Here is a 24,863-nt window from a genome sequence, read left to right on the forward strand (position 1 = left end):
CTGGCCAACATGGTGAAACCCCACCTCTACTAAAAATACAAAAATTAGCCAGGCGTGATGGCAGGCACCTATAATCCCAGTTACTTGGGAGGCTGAAGCATGAGAATTGCTTGAAACTGGGAGGTGGAGGTTGTAGTGGGCCGAGATCACACCACTGCACTCTGGCCTGGGTGACACAGCAAGACTGTCTCAAATTTTTAAAAAAAGTTTATTTTGCTTTAAATAAAATATTTAAGCTTAAAATAACGTGTGAGTTTCAATAAACCTGCGTTTCAACTTTTCAAAAAAAATTCTAATGACTTAAACATTCTAGGAAAAAGTTCATTCACAATATATGAAAACAGGTAGAAGGGAGCAAAGGATTTCCTTCCACCTCAGGCTCCAGTTGGCTTGATGTGGCCCTGTGGCCGAGGATCCTAACATCTGCCTCTTAACATCTTTAGTCATTGGGCTTCTAGGCTTCATTTCTCAAGGAACATAAGGGATATATATTAAATGTCAAGCAAAGAAATCTGACAGGCTTTTTTCCAAAAGAGTTGACAGTAATTTTCTTGAAAAAAAAAATTTTTTGAAGGGGAGTGTTTTGTTTTTTTTTTTTAACGGAATCTTGCTCTCGGCCTCCAAAAGTGCTGGGATTACAGGAGTGAGCCACTGTGCCTGGCCGGAAGGGGTTTTTAAAAAACCAGTCTTTACCTCCCATCCCCATATCCTTTTGGGACAATGTGCCCCCTCTTTCATGACCTGTCCTGGGCGTATGAGGAGACGTGCCAGCAGCTGTGTCTGTTGCCGGATCATCATTTTGCTGGCCACAGTTGATTAGGAAGAGGGAATGACTGGACTACGCTGGGCCAGTGGGGCCCTGCCTCCCTCCTGGGAATTTGAATTGGGAATTTGAATTATATGACACTGAATGCCCCTCAGGTAGCTGTCAGGTACCCAAATGCAAGGAGTCAGAGAATGTCATGGAAACCCACGGATAACCTGAAGTAACAACAGAGCAGAAAGTAAGAGACGGAACTATGCAGTTCCTGTGACTGAGAAGGACGGAGGGCGGCTGCCTGGTCATTGCCCCGTTTCCCTAAGGCCTGGCTGTATTGCCTGCATTGTAGTGATGTGAGAGTGTCTGACAGCCTCATAATAAAAACTATTTGAACCATATACTCCCTACCCAAGACCTGGGCGACAAGTGATCTAAAATTGTCACACAGATTGGGCACACTGACAGCATGTGGCATCTGAATCAGGGGAGTAAATATTTCTACTGTACTCTGTGGTGTTCAGATTGGGAATATGGTTTTGCATCTGGGGAAGTGGCATATTTTAAGAGCATTACCAAAATATGGGATTTCAGAATCAGCTTGTGTGAGAGCATAGAGGTAGCAGAGGCTAGTGGCTGAGTTGTGGATCTTGAGTCAGACAGACTTAGGCAAGTTGTTTAATTCCCTTGGCCTCAGTTCCTTCATGTGTAAAATACAGACATGGATAAAACCCACCTCTTAAAGCCTGTAAAAATTAACACGCTTTTAATTTTTACGTGGGGCAATGTAAAGTGCTTAGCAAAGTGCCTGGTGTGTTGTAATAGCTCTCAAAAAAAGGAGAATCATGTTTAAAAAAATCAAAATACTGGGAAGGAACAGGAGTGCTCTACACAAAGCCAGTAGCAGGGTAGGGAGGGGAAGGATCACGTGAACACTGTCAGATGGAGGCGGAAGAACATTCTCTCTCTTTTGCTCTGTGGATAACCATGCAGAAGTTAAGGAAGGCAGATCATGACCCGGTATTAGAAATTCTTTCCAATAATTCGATCTCAGAAATGGCCGAGCACTGGATTGCTGCCTTGGAACGTAACTGAGCTCTTCATTAAGTGTATTCAGAAGAGGCTGGAGGCCCATCTATCGGGAGATGTTGAAGAGGATGTTTTATTTGTAAATTCATGTTGGCCTCCCAAATATTCTCTAATGTGCAATTATTTAAACGCACACATATGCATGCACGTGAACAGACATCAAATGGAGAAATTGCCAAAGACCTGATCAACTAAGAGCATTACAAGCTCACAGAAAGGAAGCCATCCAATGGAAGACATCAATGATCGGGGCTGGTGTTGATAGGAATGTTCCAGAAGGTGCGTTCTGCAGTTCTGCCCCTATCACCCCACACTGCCGACATGTCTGCATTACTCTGTCCTCCTTAGCATCTACATACTGATCTCATGGAGCACGAGAAATGAGTTTCCTCTCCCTTCTACACCACGGGCAGGCAAGTTCCCCTGTGAGTCCCCAGCATATGTACAGTGGCAGCTGTGAAGGTGCGGCTTTGGCAATTGATTGATTATGTTGTTTCATAACAGACAGGGCAAGCTTATCTTCCTGAAACAAAGAACATAGCACAGATGCCAGAGAAACTCTTTGGGGGTGTAGCTTTTTGCTGGCTTTCCGAAGCGTCTGGCTTATACCTTCACTGACTTGACATTGAGAACAATGTGACATTTTTAGCAACAGGATATCTGGTCACACAGTAACAGAAGGATAACATGCCTCATTTCTGGTCTGTTTGCAGGAGGACAATTAAAGCACATGCCATTTAGAAAACATTATGAAAAACTGTCAAATATGAAGAGAATTTCTAACAGTGACCTGTAGTTTTCTTCTTAAACTAATGATCAGGCTTTAATAATAACAAAACTACGTAAATAAAACTTCTGGAACACTGAAATGTACTTTTCACATCTTGGTGTACTTTTATTGCTTGGGCCTGGTAATTCCTGGGAGCCTCATTCTTTATAATGGAGTACATATTTGGCTGACTCCCAGTGTATAACAGCGCCTGGCATTGGCTAAGACTTGCCAGAATGTGGAGTGCAAGTGTTTAAATTGGAAAGGTCACCATTGTGAAAGATCATTACATGAAAATGAGACTTAAAAATGCAGCATATCACAATCATCAAGACGTAGAAACAAACCAAATGTCCACAGATGGATAAATAGATAAAGAAAATGTGGTGTATGCACCCCCTAGAATACTATTCAGCCTTAAAAAAGATGGATATCCTGCCACATGCTGTAACATGGAGCAACCTGGAGGACGTTATACCAAGTGAAAGCCAGTCTCAGAAGGACAAATATATGAGCAGAGAGTAGAGTGGTGGTTGGCAGGGGTTGGGGGCAGGGGGGAATGAGTTGCTACTCAGTGGGCATGAAGTTTTAGTTATGCAAGATGTACACATTCTAGAGATCTGCTTTGCACAGCATGGTGCCTACAGTTAACAACACTGCACTGCACACTTGCAAATTTCTTAAGAAGGCAGATCTCATGTTAAATGTTCTTGCCAAAATTTTAAACAGAGAATAAAAACTGCAACAGCTTCATGCTACCTTTTTCACAAAGCCTGAGGAAAGAGGACACACTATGTTGGAACAAACTGCAAGTCTGTTGAAACAAACTTTTACCCACCAGTAAAAAAAAAAAAAAAAAAAGAAGTATTGTTGAAAATAATATATTTATTTTTCCCAATCAGATGCATAATTTGGAAAAATATTATTTAATCATGATGACAGCTACTGTAGGTTTAGGAATTACTATGAAGCAGGCACCATGCCAAGATCCTTATATGCCTTACTCAAACCTCCCAGCAGTTCTATAGATGAGAAAACTGCTGCACGGGAGGGTGAATAACTAGATGAATGAATTTTTTTTTTTTTTTTTTTTTTGAGACGGAGTCTCGCTCTCTTCCCCTGGCTGGAGGGCAGTGGCATGATCTCGGCTCACTGCAAGCTCCGCCTCCCGGGTTCCTGCCATTCTCCTGCCTCAGCCTCCCAAGTAGCTGGGACTACAGGCACCCGCCACCGCGCCTGGCTAATTTTTTGTATTTTTAGTAGAGACGGGGTTTCACCGTGGTCTCGATCTCCTGACCTTGTGATCCGCCCGCCTCGGCCTCCCAAAGTGCTGGGATTACAGACGTGAGCCACCGCGCCCGGCCGATGAATGGATTTACGTTAATAAGATCTTGAAAGAGCTGACTGCCCAACCACTCTCTTCCCGGTCTGTCTCATACCCACTCCAGGAAAGCCTCCTTCCTCACCATGGAATCAATGGTAAGTTTTCAGATTTCATTTCAAACCTGTCTTATCAACAGCATTTGTGCCGTGAACCATCCCTTGCTTTCCACACGTTTTCCTCGCATGGCTTTTAGGATGCCACATTTTCCCGGATTTCCTCCTCCCTTAGAGGACGCTGCTTTCAGTCTCCTCGGCTGCTTCTTCCTCTTAATGCTGAGATTCACTCAGGCTCAACTCTTGGTCCTCCCCTTTTCTCCGTCCACCCCCCTGGTGATCTCACTCTGTCTCATGGCCACAAAACCCATCGACAAGCCAATGGCTCATATCTCCAACCAGGACCTTTCCCCGGGAGGTACAGGTTCTCACATCCAAATGCTTACTTGACCACTTCATGTGGGTGTCTAAGAAATGCCTCAAACTTCCTGTTTCCCAAATGGAACCTTTGAAGTTTCCACCAACCTGCTCCACCCACAGCTGTCCAGTCTCAGCTGAAGGCAACGCTATCTTCCAGTTGGAGTCAACCTTGACTTTTCTCTTCCTCACATCCCACATGCAATCTGCCAGGAAGTCCTGTTTGCTTGACTTTCAAAATACATTCTCAGAGTCTGATTTCTCACCACCTCCTCTGCTGCCCCCTGCTTTGAGCCCCCATCATTTCTCACCTAAAGGACTGCAGTAATTACCTAACTGGTTTGCCTGATCTCCTTCTTGCCCCACTATGGTACGTTTTTCACTGAGTTGCCAGAATGATTTTGTTAAAATATAACGGAAATAATAATGGTGGCAGCCTCAACATCCTCCAGTGGCCGCCATTATTATTGAGAGTAAATGTCAAAATCCTTGCAATGGCTCACAAGGCCTCCAAGGCCGGGTCTTTCTTACCTCTGACTTCACTTCCTATCACTCTCACCTCACTTACTTCCTCTCCCTCCCTCAGGCTTCCTTCTGGTCCTCCCACAGCCCCAGAGTGATCAACCTCAAAGCCTTTACATAAGACATTCCCTCTGCCTGGAATATTCTTCGCCCTTCAAAGCTGTTCTGTCTTTTCAGTGAGGTCTATTGATTGAGTTACCATACCTGACATGATATCTGGTCTCCACAACTCAGCTTTGCATGGCATAACTCAATTTCCATAATCTTCTAATATATGTAATTTACTCAAGTTCTTATTAATGTTTGCTCCTCCTGCCACACACAGACAAATTTTAAGCAGGAATGGTTTCAAATCCAACTCTGTCACTAGAACAGACTGGACATAGGTTAGGCACCCAATAAATATTTGTTGAATAAATAGCAGTGACAGGATCTCAAATCTTAACTTTTGGATGGTGCCGATACCCTGGGGATTATATAATCAAACCAACCGTCTCTGCTCAGCCTGGATAAAACCATGCAAAATGAAAAGTATCAGCTTGTTTTCAAACGTCACAAAACCATTCTGAAGAAGCAAACCATGTTGGATGAGTCCAGTGACTGACATGTGTTCCTATGACTTCTCCTACGCCTGCTTCCTGGCATGCCCATCCTGGGACACTGGCGAGCCCGCTCACTGACACTGGCACAGGCCTGTCTGTACAGTCGCCCAAGGATTTTGCTCCCTCAGATCTTCCTGGACTCCTGAACCTGATCAAGATGCACCTGCCTTAGCTTCCACCGTCATGGCGCCGTGTCTCCTTGTCACTGGTAAGTAACTATTTCGCAAGGAGAAGTAGCACTCTTTCAGAGTGGCGGCCCTGCAGCCAGTCTGCCAGGGTGTGCATCCTGGTTCTGCCTTGTGCCAGCTGCATGACCCCTGGGGAGCAACTTCGTGCCTCAGTTTCCTTAGCCATAAAATAAGGACAGTAGTAATACCTACTCCATGGGATTGTGGAAATCATTAATAAACATAAACAAGCTGGAACGGTGTCTGCATAAAGTAAACCCTTAATATCTGTTAACTGCTACTAATGTTGTTATTATTATTATCATCTGATTTCACAGGTGCTTTCAGAAGCTATTACCTTAATTAAAAGAAATCGCTCTACTGAATGAATTTTGCACATCTCGATTAGTTGATGGAGAAGATATTTGAGTAGAGGTGTGATAACACCAGTTTGTCCTTTTAATCATTTCTGTTTAAGGCTCTTCTGCTTTATGAGTGGGTGGGGGGATCTTGGTGTCAGTTAGTTATCTTTTGGAGATTTTCTGCACAGTTTAAAAATATATCTCCTCAAGGATATGTTTTGGATGATCTTTAATAACACAGATACAAAAAGGAGTAGTATACAAATTATTTACTTAGACACCAGTGTTTTCAATATTAACACTGCTGCTGTTGCTGCTACTATTTTATCTTTTATTAACAGCTATCATTTATTGAGTGCTTGCTCTAGCCTAGTCTATGGTAATTCCCTAGTCTTATCATAACCTATGAATTAAGGATTAATTAGTATTCTCATTTCTTTGTTCAGACTCACAGGAAAGTTTAGATGAATGTCTCATCACATAGTGATGCCTGGATTAAATTCTACAGTTTACCCTTAAAGTTTATGCTCTTAGCACTACATTGTTTTATGGAGAAGTCAAAAAGAGAAGCACATTTCTCCTGCTGACAGACTACTACACGTAAGCAGAAGGATGCTATGAGAGAATTCTACATATATGGAAAGAAAGATTTACTTCCTGCAAGTCTGGATAATAAAAGTTGGCTAATATACTTTCTGAAATGATAAACTGATTAAGTTTTAGTGAAAATGAATATTGGGTTGCAAAGAAATAGACACTGCTTAAAATTAAGATAACCGTTCCCTGCCAAAGCAAATTATAATTGACAATTATTTGAAGAGATTTTACACATGTAAATAAAGTAAATCTAAGTGCAAAAAGGTCTCATATGAAAAATATTTCTTTGAAACCTAAACATGCTTTAAGTCCTGAAGTAGTTTGCAGTGTCTTAAATGACTGAGCCCTCAATGATTTTCCATAAATATCTAGAAGAAAAAAAATTTTAGAACATGATTTCTGGATGAAAGATCTGTATATGCATATTTACATTTAAAAATACCTAGACATTTGCTGATGAATTTAGTAGGGTTTTAGATTTGAAAATGGTTTCTTTCTCCTTTCCCCTCCTGCTTGGAAACGAAGAAAGCATTAGGTCATATAAGAAGCCCAAACCGAAGGAGTTAGGGCCTCTACAACACACGTGTATTAATACGAAGAGACTGAGAAGCGTGAGGTACCACCCTGCAGCCTGAGGACTGAGAGGCCACGGCAACTGCAGATTTTTGTCTCTCTTGCTGAAGAGGTATCTTTGCAGTCTCTGGAGAAAGCTCAGGTGGCCGTTTGTGGCTTTCAGGATCCTGTCCTGAAAGGGGAGCTATCTGTATGGAAAGAAATGCTGTGTGTGTCTCAGGCACTGGATTAGGGGTCAGTGAGCAGGGCCTTTTGAGAAATGATGGTACTTCAACAGATTTGGAAAACTGTGGAGTATTAACGGGGCTGCTACTTCCTAGATCCTTGTTATGGGTTAGTTTCAAGGTAGAAATCCTCCGCGTTTGAGAATCTTGCCTGTAGTCCTCTTGTAGAACTGGGGCGTTGATGTTAGTGAATGGTGCAGGATCCGTGCTGGAAGTTGCTGGTAGTGGATTAGTGATTTTTTGTGTATATGACATGGTTGTGTTAGATTCTTCAGAATATACAATTGTCTGTCTCGAATCTTCATTGGAATACATAGTTCCCTGAGGAAGTTTTTTGTTAGCAAAGTACTCTGTATTGGAGGGAATTTGTGTGTTAGTTACTAACTGGTCTAAAATGACACCCTTTGTGTGACTGGTTATCAAAGAGCTATGAAAGCTCTCTTTTCTGTCTGGTGGAGGGGGTGCCTGGATTGACAATGGGATCCAGAGAGAGAAATAAAGTTGAAAGAAAAACAGAGAAAGTCCAAGTTAGTCACGAAATAAACCAGTGTCAACCTTGCCTTTACAGAAGTAAAGCAATGCCACACCTTCTGATTATGCTATCCATTTTGTTAGCTAGATTGAGTGATCATTTTCATTCCCTTTAGAATGCACTTACATTTATTATCAATGTTTGCCCTTAGGGGAAAAAGGTGTTTCCAGAGAATACATTATAACCTTTGCTCCACCTACATTCTGGGAAATTATGTTAAAAGTGAACATGTGTTCTCTTGGCATATTTTTATTAGACTTTGAAATATATATACATATATATATGGTTGGTTTAATAGCATTGTTTTATAACAATTTTCATGCTTGGGGTATAATTTTACTAATATCTCTAACACAGAGCTCCTTTAGTTAATATAATAGTTGCATACTCATAATTATTGAATACATAATGTATTGCTGACCTCATCAGTTTAAATCCAAAGCATCAGCTGTCAGCTTTTAAAGAATTAGAATATATCCTAGAGATTATGTTAGAAACTGATATACTTTTATGAGCTTAATCAGAAACAAAACCAAACCAAACCCTTGTTTGTTAAAATCTGTTCTCCATGTTGTAAATACAAGCCTGGCAAGTAAACTAAATACAAAAGGAAAAACATATTAAAAATAAAACATGTATTGAAATATGCACACTAGGAAAGAAGCTGTAAGCAGTGGTCTTTATAATAATCATGCCTTAAAATAATACAGTAGACAAGAGTGTGCAGGGTTACCTGAGTTGGTGATCTTTTATCTTGTAGGTTTGGTCGAACGCTTCTAAAACCTTTTGCTGCAAGAGAGGAATATGTAGCATCTCCGTTCAGTGTCTCTTGATTGCCATCATTGTAAGATCTCCAAGCTTTCATTAAGGGAAAACAATTGGATACAAAAATATCTACGTTCACTTAAACATTTTTTTTAAAATTTATTTTTATTTCCAAAATTGTAGTGTTCTTAATAGAGGTGTAATTTAATATGCATAACAGTATATGAAATTTAAATTTAACATGAAGTCAGCACATGTGGCTACGAATATGTTTTTTAAAAGTCACAAATAATGTAATAGTTATTCAGAATATTTTTTCTGTACCTGAGTCTGGTGACTGAGAATCACGGCCTGAAAGAAAAAAAAAAATGTTGAAATGAAGACTAAGGTGAAATAAATTAATAACCCAGTAAAAATAACATGGCAAAGAACTATATGCATTATTTTTGCAAACATTATTTCAGTTTTAAAATCTGGGTATGTCAAACATGCCAAAGGGAGGCTTGTACATTTATTCTTACTTCAATTAGACTGTCATTCATTAAATATCTATAATATATAAAATCTATATGGCAAACACTAATTTTTCCTGTCAATGATGTTGTAACATGCAATTTTAATCTTATTATGGCCAAAGATGAATATGTGAATTTCTAAACATCAAATTAAAGGATCAAAAGAGATCTGGTTTATAAACAGCACTAACTCAAACCACCAGATCCTTAACTTTCAATGCCCTGCTGTTGATAAGCATATTTAACTCCTAGGTTAGAGAACTGTACTCTGTAGTTTGCATTTTTTTTTAACCTTAGGAAACTGTAGACCTGTCTACCGTATCATGTGACATTTTCAAATTATTCTCGAGACTGAGTTTTTTTCTTATTGCCATATAAAAGTCATTTTACACTCAAATATGAAAGAGCTATTGCAATATGTTCCACTGTCTTTCAGCTAGTAAGCCGTGGAAAATACATTTCAGTACTAATAAATTGCTTTTGGTAAGGCAGTTGGCAAGTTATCAGTGATATATTTGTTATCAATTTTATTGAAGTTACATATTCCAGAATCTTCTCTATGCAAATTTGAGGTAATCAGTTGGCACATTTAACTCATGTGTATTTGAAGTCATCAGCTTGTGTTGCCTGGTTTATTAAAGCACATGGTCAACTTTACTTAGATTCATTAAGCTTTTAGCCCAACTTGCTGTCCAGTCCTGGATTCCTTCTGCGTGTCCCCAGGACCATTATTAGATTCTCATTTCAATTCATAAAACAGGAACTTTACATGCTGAAAAAGTCTTTGTTTTTCTTTTAATGCTTCAGAACAGTTATTTTCAAGTTTAAACACAAGAATTTAGAATGATAAAAATGGGTTGAGAAATGCAAGCATCTGATTTTTAGATAAAATATTTGATATGGATTCTTTCCAAATCAAAGAAAGAAACACAAATGTGAGTCAGCACAGAGTATATTAGAATGATCCCAGCCCAGGTGAGCCAGAGAAGACTAATAAATTCCCATTCTTTATGATCATTGATAACTGTATGGATTTTATTTTCAATGAATTTAAAATTAGAGTAATAAAATGGATACCATAGAGAAAAATCACTTTGATGAATTATGCATGAAATGCTTATTGGATCCTACTTCTAGAATTTGTACAATTTTTACAATTTTATTTTATTTTTTAAAGATGTGGTCTTGCTATTTTGTCCAGGCTGTCCTTGAAATAGTGGGCTCAAGAGATCCTATAGACTCAGTCTTTTGGTTAGCTGGGGCTACAAGTGTGTGCCACTGGGCCTGGCCCTCCTTCTAGGATTTGATGGAAGCAGAAATGATTGAAATTCTTTACCAGTTATATGATGAAGATAAAGAAAAACACAGTTTGGCAATATAGAGCAATCATCAGAATTCTGTTTTGGGGCACTCAGGAGAGAGATTTAACAACCACGAGGCTGCCATTCACTGTGGACAATGAACAAATTTTGGGATTTGGGAAAGGACAATGAAAAATAAATTTTGGGATTGGGGAAGAGGCAATAAAATCGCCCAAAGCTCCTTTATGAGAAGAGAAGCAGCATTAATAACAATGATTATATTCTGATTATTTTCTTGAGTATAGAGAGTTTCTTTTATGCTTGGTTTGGTAAAACTGAGATAAAAAAGAAGGCGTGCGGTATGTGCTGGGGACGAGGTAATGGGAGCCAGAGGCTTGGAGGTACAAGGGGTGCGGGTGTGGTGAGAAAGAAGAGGGTGTACTGGGCAGGTCTGAAGGACACTAGAAATAAACTCCCTCTAATAGTCTGTAGGGGGCAGGCTCTGTTTCTTCACGCTGGTCACCGTGTTGAAGACGATGGAGCCCCAGGAAATGGTAAGCATGAGAATCAGAGGACAGTCACTCCAGGCTCAACTGTGGGTCTCTTCCTGGGACACTGGGCCCAGGGATTTCCAAATGAATCTGTCCCTGTGCCACTGGAAACATTACAGTAAGAGTGGTGGGCTGTGCTGAAGGGCCTTGCATCACACAGTGGACACGTGTGTGCAGAATTAAGAGAAAGGAGAAAATGGCCATGAATTCGAACTTCAGGATGAACCAATATTTTAATAAAGCCTATGTGGATGATTAAAGCCTGCCTTCAAGTGGGTGGTCTTTCAAGGAGACTAAAGTACATATCATTTGTCTTTCTTTAAAATAAATCCAATTACAGATACTTGGAACACCCAGTCCTGATTTGCTCTTTATTACAGTCTCCTATATGGACACTGTTTAGCATAGCTCTGCTTTTATTTTATCCCTGCAGGAAAGCCTAGGAGAGGGAGAACACCTGTTCTTTGGGGCAGGTAATAGAAAGTATCATGGATCCATGTCAAGTAAAGAGAGCATAGGTTAGGGAAAAAAAAAAAAGTCGGTCAGGTAAATGGCTTGGCAGATGTGTGGGGAAAATGGTTTTCCCCCAAATCTGCAACATTCTTGATGCACATTCACTTGTTAAAAAAAACACAAAGCTAGGACTAGGGGCCTGAGTCCTTCATGTTTAGTGTTCTTTAGTAGATAGTCACTGCTTCACTGATAATCCACTAATGACTAAATGGTGTACGTTTTTCCCTTTCCTGGCTGTTTTGCATGTGAATATTTTAACAAATAGGGTCTTGAAGAATGAACACCTCCACATGCTCTTACCAGCACTTTTCCTTGCATCGAGGCGCAAACTAGTGAGTATCTGTCTGGAATTGTGTGCAAGACATTCCTGGTTCCATGTCAGGGGTGGAACTGAATGCCCTCAATGGCCCTTTCCACTGTTACGATTCTAACATGACAGCTTTTATGTAGCTGTGTTTGTGGTACGTGTTGTAGCATAGCCTCTCCTCTCAGGTTTTATTTAAATCCCTTTTAACTGATGTGCTATACTGACACTATCACTTATACTTTTCTTGAAAATTATTTTGATGCCTATAACTCATTTCTTTAGAAGACTCAAGTGTTTTTCAAGAATTATTTTGAAATGTTGATTAAATTCAAGTCAACTAATTGAGTGCCTACTGTGTTTCTATGTACAAGTATAACCCTTTTCATTTATTTCTTCATTTACTCTCATTTATTCTGACAAATCCTTGTGAGCCTGGGAAACGATTAAGCTTTCAGAGAGGTAAGAAAATGACAAACATTTTTTCTTTTGAAAAAAAGGAAATGAGATCTAGACAGACTAATTTTCTTAAGGGCATAAAACACGCAGGTGGTATTGACAAGACCCTGCCTCTTGGCGGAGTGGTCCCCATACTGCAACAGGCCACTCTTGCCAGCGTTCCTTTAGGCTGCCAAGTGGTTTTGGTGAAATAAAATGTTTTTCATTGTTTCTCAATAGTCATTGTCTTGGTTCTAGCATAGGTTTAAAATATCCATGTGTGCTCTGATGGATTGTCCAGTGGGAATTTACTTCTTATAAAAGGAAAAGAGAAAGACAGAATGACTCAGGGGACGAAGAGGTGATGACTCAGATTGACTCTCTGATCTGAGAAGGGAGTGAAAATGGCCGGGGACCTTTTGTGGAGGTTTTACATAAAGGTCCCCGGCCTTTTGTAACAAATTACAAAATTGTTGTATTTTAACAATATCAAAGGCAATAAATATTTATCAATTCCCTTTTGATTCACATAAAGACACTGTATCATATAAGTTCTTATGAAAGCTACATAGAATGCAGTTGTGCATATTAATGCTGACTTCTTTATTCAAAAATGTAATGGAAACTTCTTTGAAAAAGGGGGCCAGGTGTGGTGGCTCATGCTTGTAATCCCAGCACTTTGGGAGGCCAAGGTGGGCAGATCGCTTGAGGTCAGGAGTTCGAGACCAGCCTGGCCAACGTGGTGAAACCAGGTTTCTACTAAAAAAATACAAAAATTAGCCAGGCATGGTGGCAGACACCTGTAATCCCAGCTACTCAGGAGCCTAAGGCAGGAGAATGCTTGAACCTGGGAGGCAGAGGTTGCAGTGAGCCGAGATCGTGCCACTGCACTGCAGCCTGGAACACACAGCAAGACCCTGCTCATCTCAAAAAAAAAAAAAAAAAAAATCTTACTTTATGTCTAATTGACACAAAAAAAGGCTGTTTTTAAACAATTATGTCCAAAATTCAGTGGACTTCATTCTCTAGAAATCTTACTCCTAGTGATAGAAAACTTAAAATAACCGAAAGCTACATTGTTATTACTGAAGATTATTTCATATTCTTGAAGTGCGAATTATTATTATTTTTTTTTGCTGTTGTAATTTTGAAGCGTTAAATCTTTTCTATTAAGTCGAGTTATATGAAATTGCGTGTATTCAGATAACTCTCCACATTGGCACTGTCGAAGCAGTGTGCCATGCCCTGGCATATGCAGCAAGGTTCACGTCTGAGTAGGCTGGGCGGAGATCCTATTTGGTTGAAATGTCGATGACATTCAGGGTATTGGCATTCCAATTACACGATGGCCCTGAACTCTTAACATTTATTGTCTTACTTGCCTTCCTTCCTGTTTCCCATAGTACCCAATGTAAACACATCTGTAGTTTTTCTAACACCTTTTTGTGTTTATACATGCATGAGCCAATACATACAAATAGAGATTTGTAGAAAGATGTTTTTTAACCAAAATGAGGTCCTACTATAAACCTTGTGCATTTTCTTTTAACTTAATATATAACTGAACTCACTAGCCGGGCATTTAAACTTGGACGTTGAAATCCATTGTGGATTAGAGGTGGTGATGGAAGTGGGATTCTCCATATGGAAGTCCGTTTTTGTTTTTGTTTTTTTTTCTCTAGAGAAACTCAGTAGTTTAGAATTAAGTGACTGTAAAGTGAAGGCCACCCTGAGTATTTAATCAACTGCTAGATGTATGTGTGTAGACGACTGTGATATGAGTAGTGAGAATTACAATTATTTAAAGACTCCCCATCCCTTTCTCACTTCTGCTGTAAGATCCATTAATCTTATAAATAAAAGACAAGCAATCCCCAAACTGCAACTAACCAACCAGCCAACCAACCAACCAGTCACCAACAGGTGTGGGTCTATTTCAGGGTCTGGAGGCACTGGGCTTGCTGGCCTCCCTCCGACCTTCTAACAGCTGCACCCCCTCCCAGTGCAGACTGTGTCTTAGGTACTGTGCCTAACTTTGGTACTGTGCCTTAGGTAGTCACAACAGAGATTTATTATAAAGAGACCACCTGAGTGGATGCTGAAATCTCGCGTCCCCAGTGACTTCCTATCTGTGGGCGCATGTTAATCTTAATTAGTCAAGATTTTGATATGTTTAAAAATATATATTAGAAGGGTCTTTGCTGACTGGATTAAAGGAAAGCAAAGGTGTCTTTCAAAACTAATGTTCTATCATTCTGTTCGTAACCTTTGACAAAGAATCCAGTTAATGAAGATTCAGTTTCCTACAAATCCCTTTTTCATCCTGTACACTTGTACTCCTACCCCAACAGTTTTTAGGTTAAAAAAAAAACAGAAAAACCTCTGAGTTATCTTAATGAAATATTATGTTACTTAAGTTCATGAGATAACAAAAACTTAAATAGTTATTAACACTTGCGGTTACTCAAACTATTTTTGGCAAGTGACTGTTGTTTTTAATTATACATTTGAAATGTTTCCTACAAGATCTCATTTTCCTTTGCTTTTTATGTTTAGAACAAAAACAGTCAGAAGAGCTAGAAGCCATTCAAGTGCGACATTCTGTGAGTTAGTGATATTATACCTGCAGCCAATAGGTTTGGAGAACTTTGCACTCTCTTCACAGATGTTAGCGTAACAGACATGGCGGCACGTTTGCGAGCACACCCACCGCTATCTGGAAGCAAAAAAAATGATATAGCAGAGGCCAAGGCAATGGGAAAAGCACGTGCAGTATCATGCATTTTAAGTGAAATGTGCCAGACATCCATGAGAAAGATGAACAGTTAGAATTAGTAACCATGGAATGCACCTGCCAATTTCACACCACCCTCAAACTAAAACAAACAAAATGAAGCAAAACAAAGGAAGATCAGGGATCTGTCTTAGAAATTGGTGTCACTGTTTTAGTGAAAGCATGGAAGACTTAATACTTAACATTTTATGGTTTTCTTTGTGAAAACTCAGGCACAGAACTCAATCTTGTTTATACCATTTAAATTCAATTTATACTAAATCTATAGGCATTGGAGCTGGCTTTCAGAGTCAAGGATCAGCTCTATGTCAGGATTAAGGGCTACGGTACAACACACTTTTAAGTTAATATCATTTAAGTTTTACCATCTTCTAGCTGTTATAATTCCCAAAGAGAGCTTGAATAATTCTTGCAGTAAAAATTATTAGTGACACAGGTATGATATATTTTTGAGGATTCACAGAGGAACACATGGCATTATGGAAAGTCCATTCTTCCTGTGGTTATTGTTAGTTATGCAAATAACTAGCCTTATTAAAATAAAAGTATTGCTATATATGGTATTGAAATGACCATGTTTAAAGAAAGGAGTATATTGCTTTTACTTTTCAAATTTTTATTTTTAGAGCTAGGTCTTGCTCCATCCCCCAGGCTGGAGTGCATCATAGCTCATTGCCGTCTCAACCTCCTGGGCTCAAGCAATCCTCCTGCCTCAGTCTCCTGAGTAGCTAGGACCACAGGCACACACTGGCTCACGTTTTAACTTTTTGTAGAGACGTGGTCTTGCATGTTCCCCAGGCTGGTCTCAAACTCCCTGGCTCAAGTGCTCTTTTCACCTCGACCTCCCATTACAAGCATGAGCCACCACACCTGGCCTCATTTATTGCTTTTATACTGTTAACAATATGTGTACTATGATTCATATATTTAAACTTATGCAAGTCATAATGTGAAATAAAATCTGTGTAAGTTCATCAGTCATTTTAATGTGCTATGAGAAGTTTAGACTTCTAAATTTGGAAGAGAAGTCTTTTAAAATTGGAAGGCCAATGTTCTATTTATGACCAGATTCAAATTCCACTCTTACATTCCTCTGTAATATGGTATGTGCAATAAATAGTTTTGCTCATTCTCCTCATTCTGCTTATTAAGTAAAACCAAATTAAATTAAATCTTTTTGAAAGTTATAAAAAAAAGACAATATAACCACCGATATAGTAACATAATCATGATATATTGTGACATGTCCATTTTTCCTTTTTCTTTATTTTCATAGGGAAAGTATCAAGTTTGTTTATTGGACATGACAGAATTTAGATGAGTAAAGATGCTTGGAAGGATAATTCAAATGAATTTTTTATAAAATTTGTAAATAGTAAGATTAATAGAACTTAAAATCAGTGGAGTAATTCTTATATCAAAACTTCACTTTTTAAAAGTGTATGTTTAAAGTAACAATTTCTTAATGTAGAAAATCATTAAACCAGAAAACCAACTTGAAAGAATATTAAAAGAAAATGAAGTAAATAAATCAAACATTATAATTAAGAACCCAAAGAAAGTGACACAAATGGTAGAAACAACTGAAGATTCCTTCAGGACAGGTTCCAAAAGGATTTCAGCAAACTCAGCAAACTGAAAGTGCTTAGAGACAAGGGTGTCTGATAAGATGGAGGAAATGTTATTGCTTCCAGGAGCTGTAAACTGGTTAAAATGGTTGTGTAGTCAAAGGTGTTGAAAGTGAAAACGGACATCACTCTAAAAGTGATTTTATTTCCTAGTTCTATTAATTCTGAACATCTAACAAGCACATAGGTGAAAAGAGAAAACTCCAGAATGAGAAGATCCAGGGTCACAGGTTAACCCTCCGGTGTCCACCCTGTGGGCTGAGGTGCCCTGGGCTGCGCCGTGAATCCGCAAGGGTGTTGGGGGACACTTCCTGTTTTGAGGAAAACACTGTGTTAACTGTTGGACACTGGGCTGAGACGCCCTGGGCTGCGCCGTGAATCCGCAAGGGTGTTGGGGGGTATTTCCTGTTTTTAAGGAAAACACAGTGTTAACTGTTGGACACTCGGCTGAGACGCCCTGGGCTGCCCCGGGAATCGCAAGGGTGTTGGGGGACATTTCCTGTTTTGAGGAAAACACAGTGCTAACTGTTAGACGCTCCAGGAATTGCTTGCTTGGGGCAGTGCATGGTTTCAGCGTAATAGATGTGCTGTATTCCTTTTGATGACATCATATTTTTAAAAAACTGGGATTTTGATAGTTGCTGTGATAAAACGCAAGTACCCTCTGAAGAACATTTTATTTATTTATGTTTAGAGACAGGGTCTTGCTCTATTGCCCAGGCTGGAGGGCAGTGACGCACTCGGAGCTCACCAGGCTCAAGCTGATCCTCCTACCTCAGCTTCCCTCATCGCTGGGATTACAGGCACATGCCACCACACCCAGCTAATTTTTAAAAATTTTATAGAGATAGGGTCTCACTATGTTGCCCAGGCTTGTCTCCAACATCTGCAGTCAAGCGATCCTCCTGGCTCAGCCTCCCCAAATGCTGGAATTACAGGCGTGAGCCACTGTGCCTGTCTGGCCTATAAAACATTTTAGATCAGTAAATGAGAGTGGCCATGAACAATCTAATTCTGAGGTCTGAGAAATTTTTCAGTGTGCAACAGGCACACACATATTATTAGTAAGTAATTCGTGTTATAAAAAAGGAAAAAAACTATTTTCTTTCAATTTATGTGTATTATTTTGTCAAATGGCTTCTAAGTTGTTAGAACAAAATATTTCTAAAGTAATTATTAAGTTATTAAGTTGTTAGCACCTAACTACTTAATAAATAGAAGTGTTACGTATTTTTGGCCTAGGAGCACAATGAAAAAATTACTGAGACATTAAAGGTCACTGTAAACCAAGAAAGTTTGGGAATCTTTGCCAATTTATGTACTTTAGGAAGCTCTAAGTCCTAGATGAAATAAATGGAGACTCTGTCTTTAATAAAGTTTAATAAAGAGCTGAATTCTAAAACTCGAGGCATTTGTAAAATTGCTGGAACAGAATAATCTATTATATTCTGTTTCTACTTCCTTATGTATTGATACTTTCTGATACTCCTTGAAGATATTTTTAAGATCTTAAAACGAGGATGCTGCCTTTCATATGTCGGTTTATCCTAAAGAATCCTAATGCTGGTTTTGCCTTCGGTCCTCATTAATGACCTACAGCCTGGCTGGGCTACTCTTCCCCTGAGCTGCAAGATTCCTGGAAGCTGTTCCTACTGCTGGAAACCACTCATATGGGTAAATTATACATGGAGAATTATTTGATGTCTTTCCTTCTCTCCTTTCTTTGATAGCTAAGATAGGCCTAAGAAAGTAATGGGTTGAAAATTCTAAAAGTGGACATATAACATGTTTTCTATATTTTTTCTACATTGTTTAAACACTTCAGTATGAAAAATTAACCGCATTCCCCATGGCTAGTTTATTATGTACTGATTAAAAGCAAATACTTAAAAGAATGCTTTTTAACCTTAGTGACTGACACATGAAGATTTAAATAGGAATATATCTTTTTAATAATTGATATATTGGATAGATATATGAATCAAGAAAGAGATATATTCTTGTTTAAATGAATATTGATATCAATAAGACTGGCCTGTATCATCTTATCTATATAATCTATTTGCGTTATCTATCCATATATTATCTGCATTACCTATCTATTTATCGATATTTTCTATCAATAGATAGAAAGATAGATAGACAAAAAAGAAGAAGAACTAGAAGCTATTTTGGGGACTAGAGAAATAACTTGTGGGGCCACTTTATTCATCTCTGTCTGTCTGTCTGTCTATCTATCTATCTATCTATCTATCTATCTATCTATCTATCTATCTATCAATCTATCATCTGCCTATCTGAAGATAGATAATGCAGGCCAGTTTTTTTACTAGCTCTTTAGGAACAAATTCCTACTTCATTTTGTAAACACAGTAACAATGCTTTCAAATTTCAAAGGCAATATATGTGTGTATACATATACATATATATTTAAAAGTGGTATGTTTTTGTAAAAACATTGTAATTATTATTTTGGAATTTTGAGCAAAAGTTTTCAGTCACTTTTGATCAATTTTATGCACAGGTTTGAATACCATATTTGCCAATCATTATACATAAGTGGAAGTTCATCCACATAAGCGAAATAACCCTATGCAAACTGCATCCCATCCAGAGTCAAGCTCACTCCTTAGAAATGAGAAGATACTTTAGAGGGTTACATTTGTGCTGCTAAACAGTAACTTGGCTCAAGTACCTTAGTGACTGAAACAAATTGGCAAATTTTTATGTGCTTACTTTGCTATGAGGGATTGAATTATATGAATAGGAAGGTCAATTATTGAATGTACTGCACATGAACACAGTATATTCAGTATATCATGTATGCATATCTCTGTCATAATAGGGTTATAATAAATAGGAAAATGGGCACTCAGTAAAATGAGGAATACTGGGAAGTTATGATCCACTTACGTCTATAGGGAGATGTCTTGGAAGGATCAGGAAAGATCACTTCCTCATGTGAAACTTCTGCTGGAGTGACTTTGTAGCTCCAAAACGTGGCTGATGCTAATCCAGCTGTGGGCTCTACATTCTATTTGCTTTCTTTTGTCTCCTTTACCTAGTACTATTTTCTACTTCATTCTCCATGTCTAATTCTGGCATCTCCAATCATCAAGATGCCTTTGTGTGGTGCATTTGCAGGGTTACAACTTCTCTTGATTGCTGAGCCTTCCGTGTGTGTTTTGACTGTCTCCAGTATCCTCATCTTGCCTGTTGTCCACTTGTGTGCAAGGTGACAGCATCCTCAGGAGCCTGCCCACACAGCCTTCTCTTGAGGCCACTATGGTACATGGCACATGGCACAAGGCTCTGCGCTCAACCTGGGGATTAGGTATTGGTCCTCGCCAGTGGTTGGGTAATCCTCCTGTAGGCACTTTGATGCAACAAGAGACCTCAAAAAGGCAACCAGCTGGACATAAGAGAATATCTTGGGCCATCCTTTCTACTCTGCCATGGGGTGACAGCTCCAACAACTTTCCAGTGATCTCTTGTGGATAGGAAATTTCAACACAAGTTACAAAATCTCAATGAGAAAGTTGTTTCTTGAATTATTTAATATTGTATATTTCAAGGAGGGGGAAGGCAAAATTATAAGCCAAATTATGTCTACTGTGGAAAAAAGTTCATATGTACAAAGTCTGTATCATGAACACTTTTACAGTTAAAATGTATATAATACAGTTTAGAGGCACAGTTGTTAAGCTAGTTGGAGATACTATTCTCATATCTACACATATAATGCTTATAACACTATGTGAATTGTGACTATAGGTTAATTAAGCTGACTTTGTATAAAACTTTGGCACTCTCTCTGCTGACTTCTTCAACATAAAGAGTTTATAAAACAGATACGTTTAAGTAGTTTCTACTAGAGCAACGTGCCTTTGAATTTAGCCTATTTTTAAGTGAGAGATTTCAAAAGTACACAAACAAATGACATACTACCTATTCCAATTGTTTAGAAGAGTTCGTTTTAACATGTGATTAGAGACAAAGGGAGTAGGAGCAAGTAACAGAACAGAAAATTCTATGTTTGGTGGCCATAAGAGTGGAGCACAAATACAAAGAGAGAAAGTAATGAATCTACGCTACGTATCTAATCAGAAACTCAGAATCACACCTACGATCAGTGGAGCGCTAAGCTAATGATTGAGGGCCAACATGATTTTTAGAGAGCAAGGCTCAAAGAGTTGAAAACTAACAGACAGCATACCTGTGTTCATTTTGACCTTGGAGAGTTTGTTATTAAAGTCTTCAGTTTTCCTGTAGAAAAAAAAGGTGCATAATTTGTTCGCTAGCATGTGAAGAAAATATCATGAAAGCGTGTCTTGCTTTTGATGTACCTGTAAGTTAATATCACATTATCATTAGTTTTATTTAAATCAGTGTTTAATAAGGTAGGAAGAATTGATAATTTTCTTCATGTTAAACTTTAATTATTGGTCCTATGATCATAAAACAGATCATATTCTGTTTTTATGCTTTTGCTTTATGGTGAGCATTAATGGATGAAAATGGAGTTTTGTGCTTGTTTGTTTCTTTTTCTTTTTCTTTTCTTTTTCTTTTTTTTTTTTTGAGACGGAGTCCCTCACTGTCACCCAGGCAGGAGTGCAGTGGTGTGATCTTGGCTCACTGCAACCTCCACCTCCTGGGTTCAAGCAATTCCCCTGCTTCAGCCTCCTGAGTAGCTGCGATTACAGGCACATGCCACCATACCCAGCTCATTTTTTGTATTTTTAGTGGAGATGGGGTTTCACTATATTGGCCAGGCTAGTCTTGACCTCTTGACCTCTTGATCCACCTGATTCGGACTCCCAAAGTGCTGGGATTACAGGCGTGAGTCACCTTGCCTGGCCTGTTTGTTTCTTTTTCAATGAGAGAGGGTTGTGCTCTGTTACCCAGGCTGGAGTGCAGCTGGTGTGATCATAGCTCACTGCAGCCTTAATCTCCCGGACTCAAGCCATCCTTCCCCCTGGAATTACAGGTGTGAGCCACCGTGCCTGATTGAGTTTTCTTTTTAAAAAATTAAATTTCTTTTAAAAATATTTATACAGATGGTCGTTGTTCTCTAAGCCTGAAATGACTATCTGTTAAGTGTAATCTTCTGGAGTTTTAAAAGTTACCCTGGCGCTTTAAAATCATTGCCTTACATGTGCTGGTCTATTTACTACCGGGAATATGTAATGAAAGTAACACATATTTTGAGGGCACTGTCAAGAAAGATGAGATTCATCTGTCTCTTTTTTTAAGACACAGGAAATAGATGGTTACTACAAAACCCATTTCTGCATTAGTATTGAACACTGATTTTTCCCAGTGAAATGCTGGATGCATAGCAATTGAGATTAATTCACTAGAAATGGTTGGCAGCAAGGGCTTGTCTCAGAAAAACGTTTTAAATATTATGTATCGTTTTACGACATGTGAGATGACTTAGTTCTTTCTCTGGTATATTCTCTTAGTCCATTTATGGAGTTTCCTATTTATCCATACTCTGAGACCAAAGAGGAAACACATGCTGATAAGGAAGCAAATCTCCTAAGTCTCAGAGCTCCCTGCAAGAGCCGTCTGACCCCGGCCACTTGGCCTTTGCTCCTGAGTGGGCCTGTTGTTCAGGATCCACGAGAATCTCCCCCAGCACGACACACTCACAGCTTCCAGGAGCATTAGTACTGCAACATCTGACCATTTTCAAGACTTTTATTTATTCCTTTTGGATGAATGAGGATAACTTTGAAAAGAAATCATTGGCATGATCACCTGTCATGAAAGACTTTTCATAAATATAGTTTTTTCAGTCTCTAAAAAGAGCAGCAAATGAGCTTCCTGGCTTTCTTGCCTTTGTCTGCCAAGGTTCTCACCCTCTTCTCCTTTCTGACCATTTCCTCTGCTCAATTCGACAACTATTATTTTCTTTCAATGTGGCTATCTGATTCACCTCTTATGGAAAGCCTGACTTTGTTCATTAGTGAGGTAAAATTATAATAATAAAATCAAAATGTGAATTTTAGCTAAATATAATGGTACCTCTCTCCCAGTTGGGGGGAAAATGATGAAATAAAATAACATTAAAAATATACTTAAGTCCTATGAAATATAATTATAAAGCAAGATTTTATATATAGATACATATATGTATAATGTAATCCTCATTTTGCTATATACACATGTATATGTACACACACACATACATATATTTGCCTAGATTGAATTACTAATACCTTAGGACTCAATAAATGCTAAATTAATAAACATTTAAAATGGGCAAAATCACAGTACTGATAATCACCTCAATATATGTTTTTAGAGCTCTAAGCTGAAAACAATATAGATGATATCCTTGCTATGTGGTGTTTAATTTTTGTGTAGTCTGTGTTCAGTGTCATATCCTTGCCCGTCTGCCCGAGGCATCGTTGCAGTGTTGGGATTAGGGCAGGAGCCATGCTTAGTGTGGCCAGGCCAGAACTGAGTTTTCACAGGGTTACGGGGAACTTCACAGTGACATGTCATAGGCCAACAGACTCTGAAAAATGATGGAGGGAAATTTTATGATGATAAATTTTATCTCCTATTTTTCAGTGTATGCAACTAAACAGGCACATTTCTGTTTTACTTTGTTGTTTTGTTTTTCTCCAGAATTACACGGAAAAATGTGGCATATTTCTAAAGACTCAACTTGGTCGCCTTAAGACCGCCTATATTGAGGGATACCGATGAGGTCAGGGAAGAGGGCAGTGGTCAGCACAGGAGCTTTGGGAAAGCTCCTTCAAACATATTTATTTTCATCTCTCGGTAGCAAAACTCCTAATATGTTAACCTTAAATGGACAAAATAAATGGAAAAGAAAGGCCTCAGGGGATGTCTGTGACTGAGACTGAGGCAACTTCTAAAACCAGAAGGGATAAACAACCTCCAGAAAATACGGATTATAAGGACCTTTCCCAAATTCGACTTCGTCATTCCTTTTGAAACCAGGCGACGCTGTGCTTAAAACTGCTTAAAGTTTTACAACTGAATGAGGAAGACAGTATTTGGACTAGAATAATAGTGATTGACAAAGACAACATCAAATACAGAAGGTTAACTCTCAGAATACAAAATCTGCTGATATACTGTAATAATGTTTTTGTACCAAGTTGCAGAACTAGTTATCAACATCTATTGTTTGAATTCAAATGCCAATATTTACAGAACATCTAACACTGAAAAAGTAAAATAGGATTAACAAGAACAAAGAAAGGCGCCACAAATCCTTGAGGTTTTCATCTTTAAAGTGATGTATCCTGTTACTTATAAATGTAATTTGTGAGGTTTTTCAACTTCCCATTGTTTTCGATGTCAAAATGTGAAATGACTAACTTCCTAATTAAGCAAGACATTTTCCAAGTCGTTAAAAGAAGAACCCCAGTGACTGAGCTCTCAAGAAGAACCTGAAACCGAAAGGCTTCTTGGATGACTAATAAAAATGCATGATTCTATTTCCATTATTTGTGCTAAGTCCATTAACAAATCCACGACTGAGAACTCTCTTTAGACAGTTCAAACTAAAGCGAATCTAATCTCTTTTGTTCTGCTCTGAAAAAGTGTCCTTGATTGTACTTACATAACAAGCACAGATTATTCTGGAAAGCATCAAATTCCTAGAGTCTTTGCATGCTACTAGAAAACAGTATTTCAAGTATTCTCTTCACTTGGAATTGAACCAGGGACGAGACTATGAGAACTGACCATAACATGGTCATGAGCCTTAGCAGATGGTCCATGGAGCAAAGAACTCTCCGAACATGAAGGGATCACATGATTTTCAATAGGTACTAGGGGGTTGTATTTACTTTTGTCAAAGTTCCATATAAAAAGCAACTTCATATGTGTCCTAATTTGTGACAACAATGGATTTGTTTTACTTACGGGTTAGAGTAGCCTCCACTGCCAAAACACATATGGCAATAGACTGTGTTGATTGTTTGTGGAAGGGCTGTTAACAGCATGACTTCGGATCTATAGTCTTTTAATTCTGCTTGAATTTCTTTTTTATCTTTTCCTTTTTTTTTTTTTTTTTTTTT

At 38.7% G+C, this 24,863-nt stretch overlaps 1 protein-coding gene across 8 annotated transcripts in view; it reads right to left on the reverse strand.

Annotated features, from left to right (window-relative positions):
- SORBS2 (sorbin and SH3 domain containing 2) overlaps positions 1-24,863 on the reverse strand; it is a 403,159-nt gene that overhangs the window by 86,948 nt on the left and 291,348 nt on the right. For 2 of the 8 annotated variants that reach the window (XM_012000189.1, XM_012000188.1), the window contains 4 exons: positions 21,014-21,063; positions 14,999-15,091; positions 9,078-9,104; positions 8,722-8,846 (listed from right to left, as the gene is read on the reverse strand). In XM_012000189.1, coding sequence (XP_011855579.1) covers positions 8,722-8,846; positions 9,078-9,104; positions 14,999-15,091; positions 21,014-21,023 — 255 coding nt within the window. In that variant the 5' untranslated portion in view covers positions 21,024-21,063. Of the gene's footprint in view, positions 1-7,279; positions 7,922-8,721; positions 8,847-9,077; positions 9,105-14,998; positions 15,092-21,013; positions 21,064-24,863 lie in introns of all 8 variants that reach the window. The other 6 variants (XM_012000197.1, XM_012000195.1, XM_012000194.1 and 3 more) reach the window with 6 other exon arrangements.

Source organism: Mandrillus leucophaeus, unplaced genomic scaffold (assembly GCF_000951045.1).
Source record: "Mandrillus leucophaeus isolate KB7577 unplaced genomic scaffold, Mleu.le_1.0 Scaffold62, whole genome shotgun sequence".
Classification (NCBI taxonomy): Eukaryota; Metazoa; Chordata; class Mammalia; order Primates; family Cercopithecidae; genus Mandrillus; species Mandrillus leucophaeus.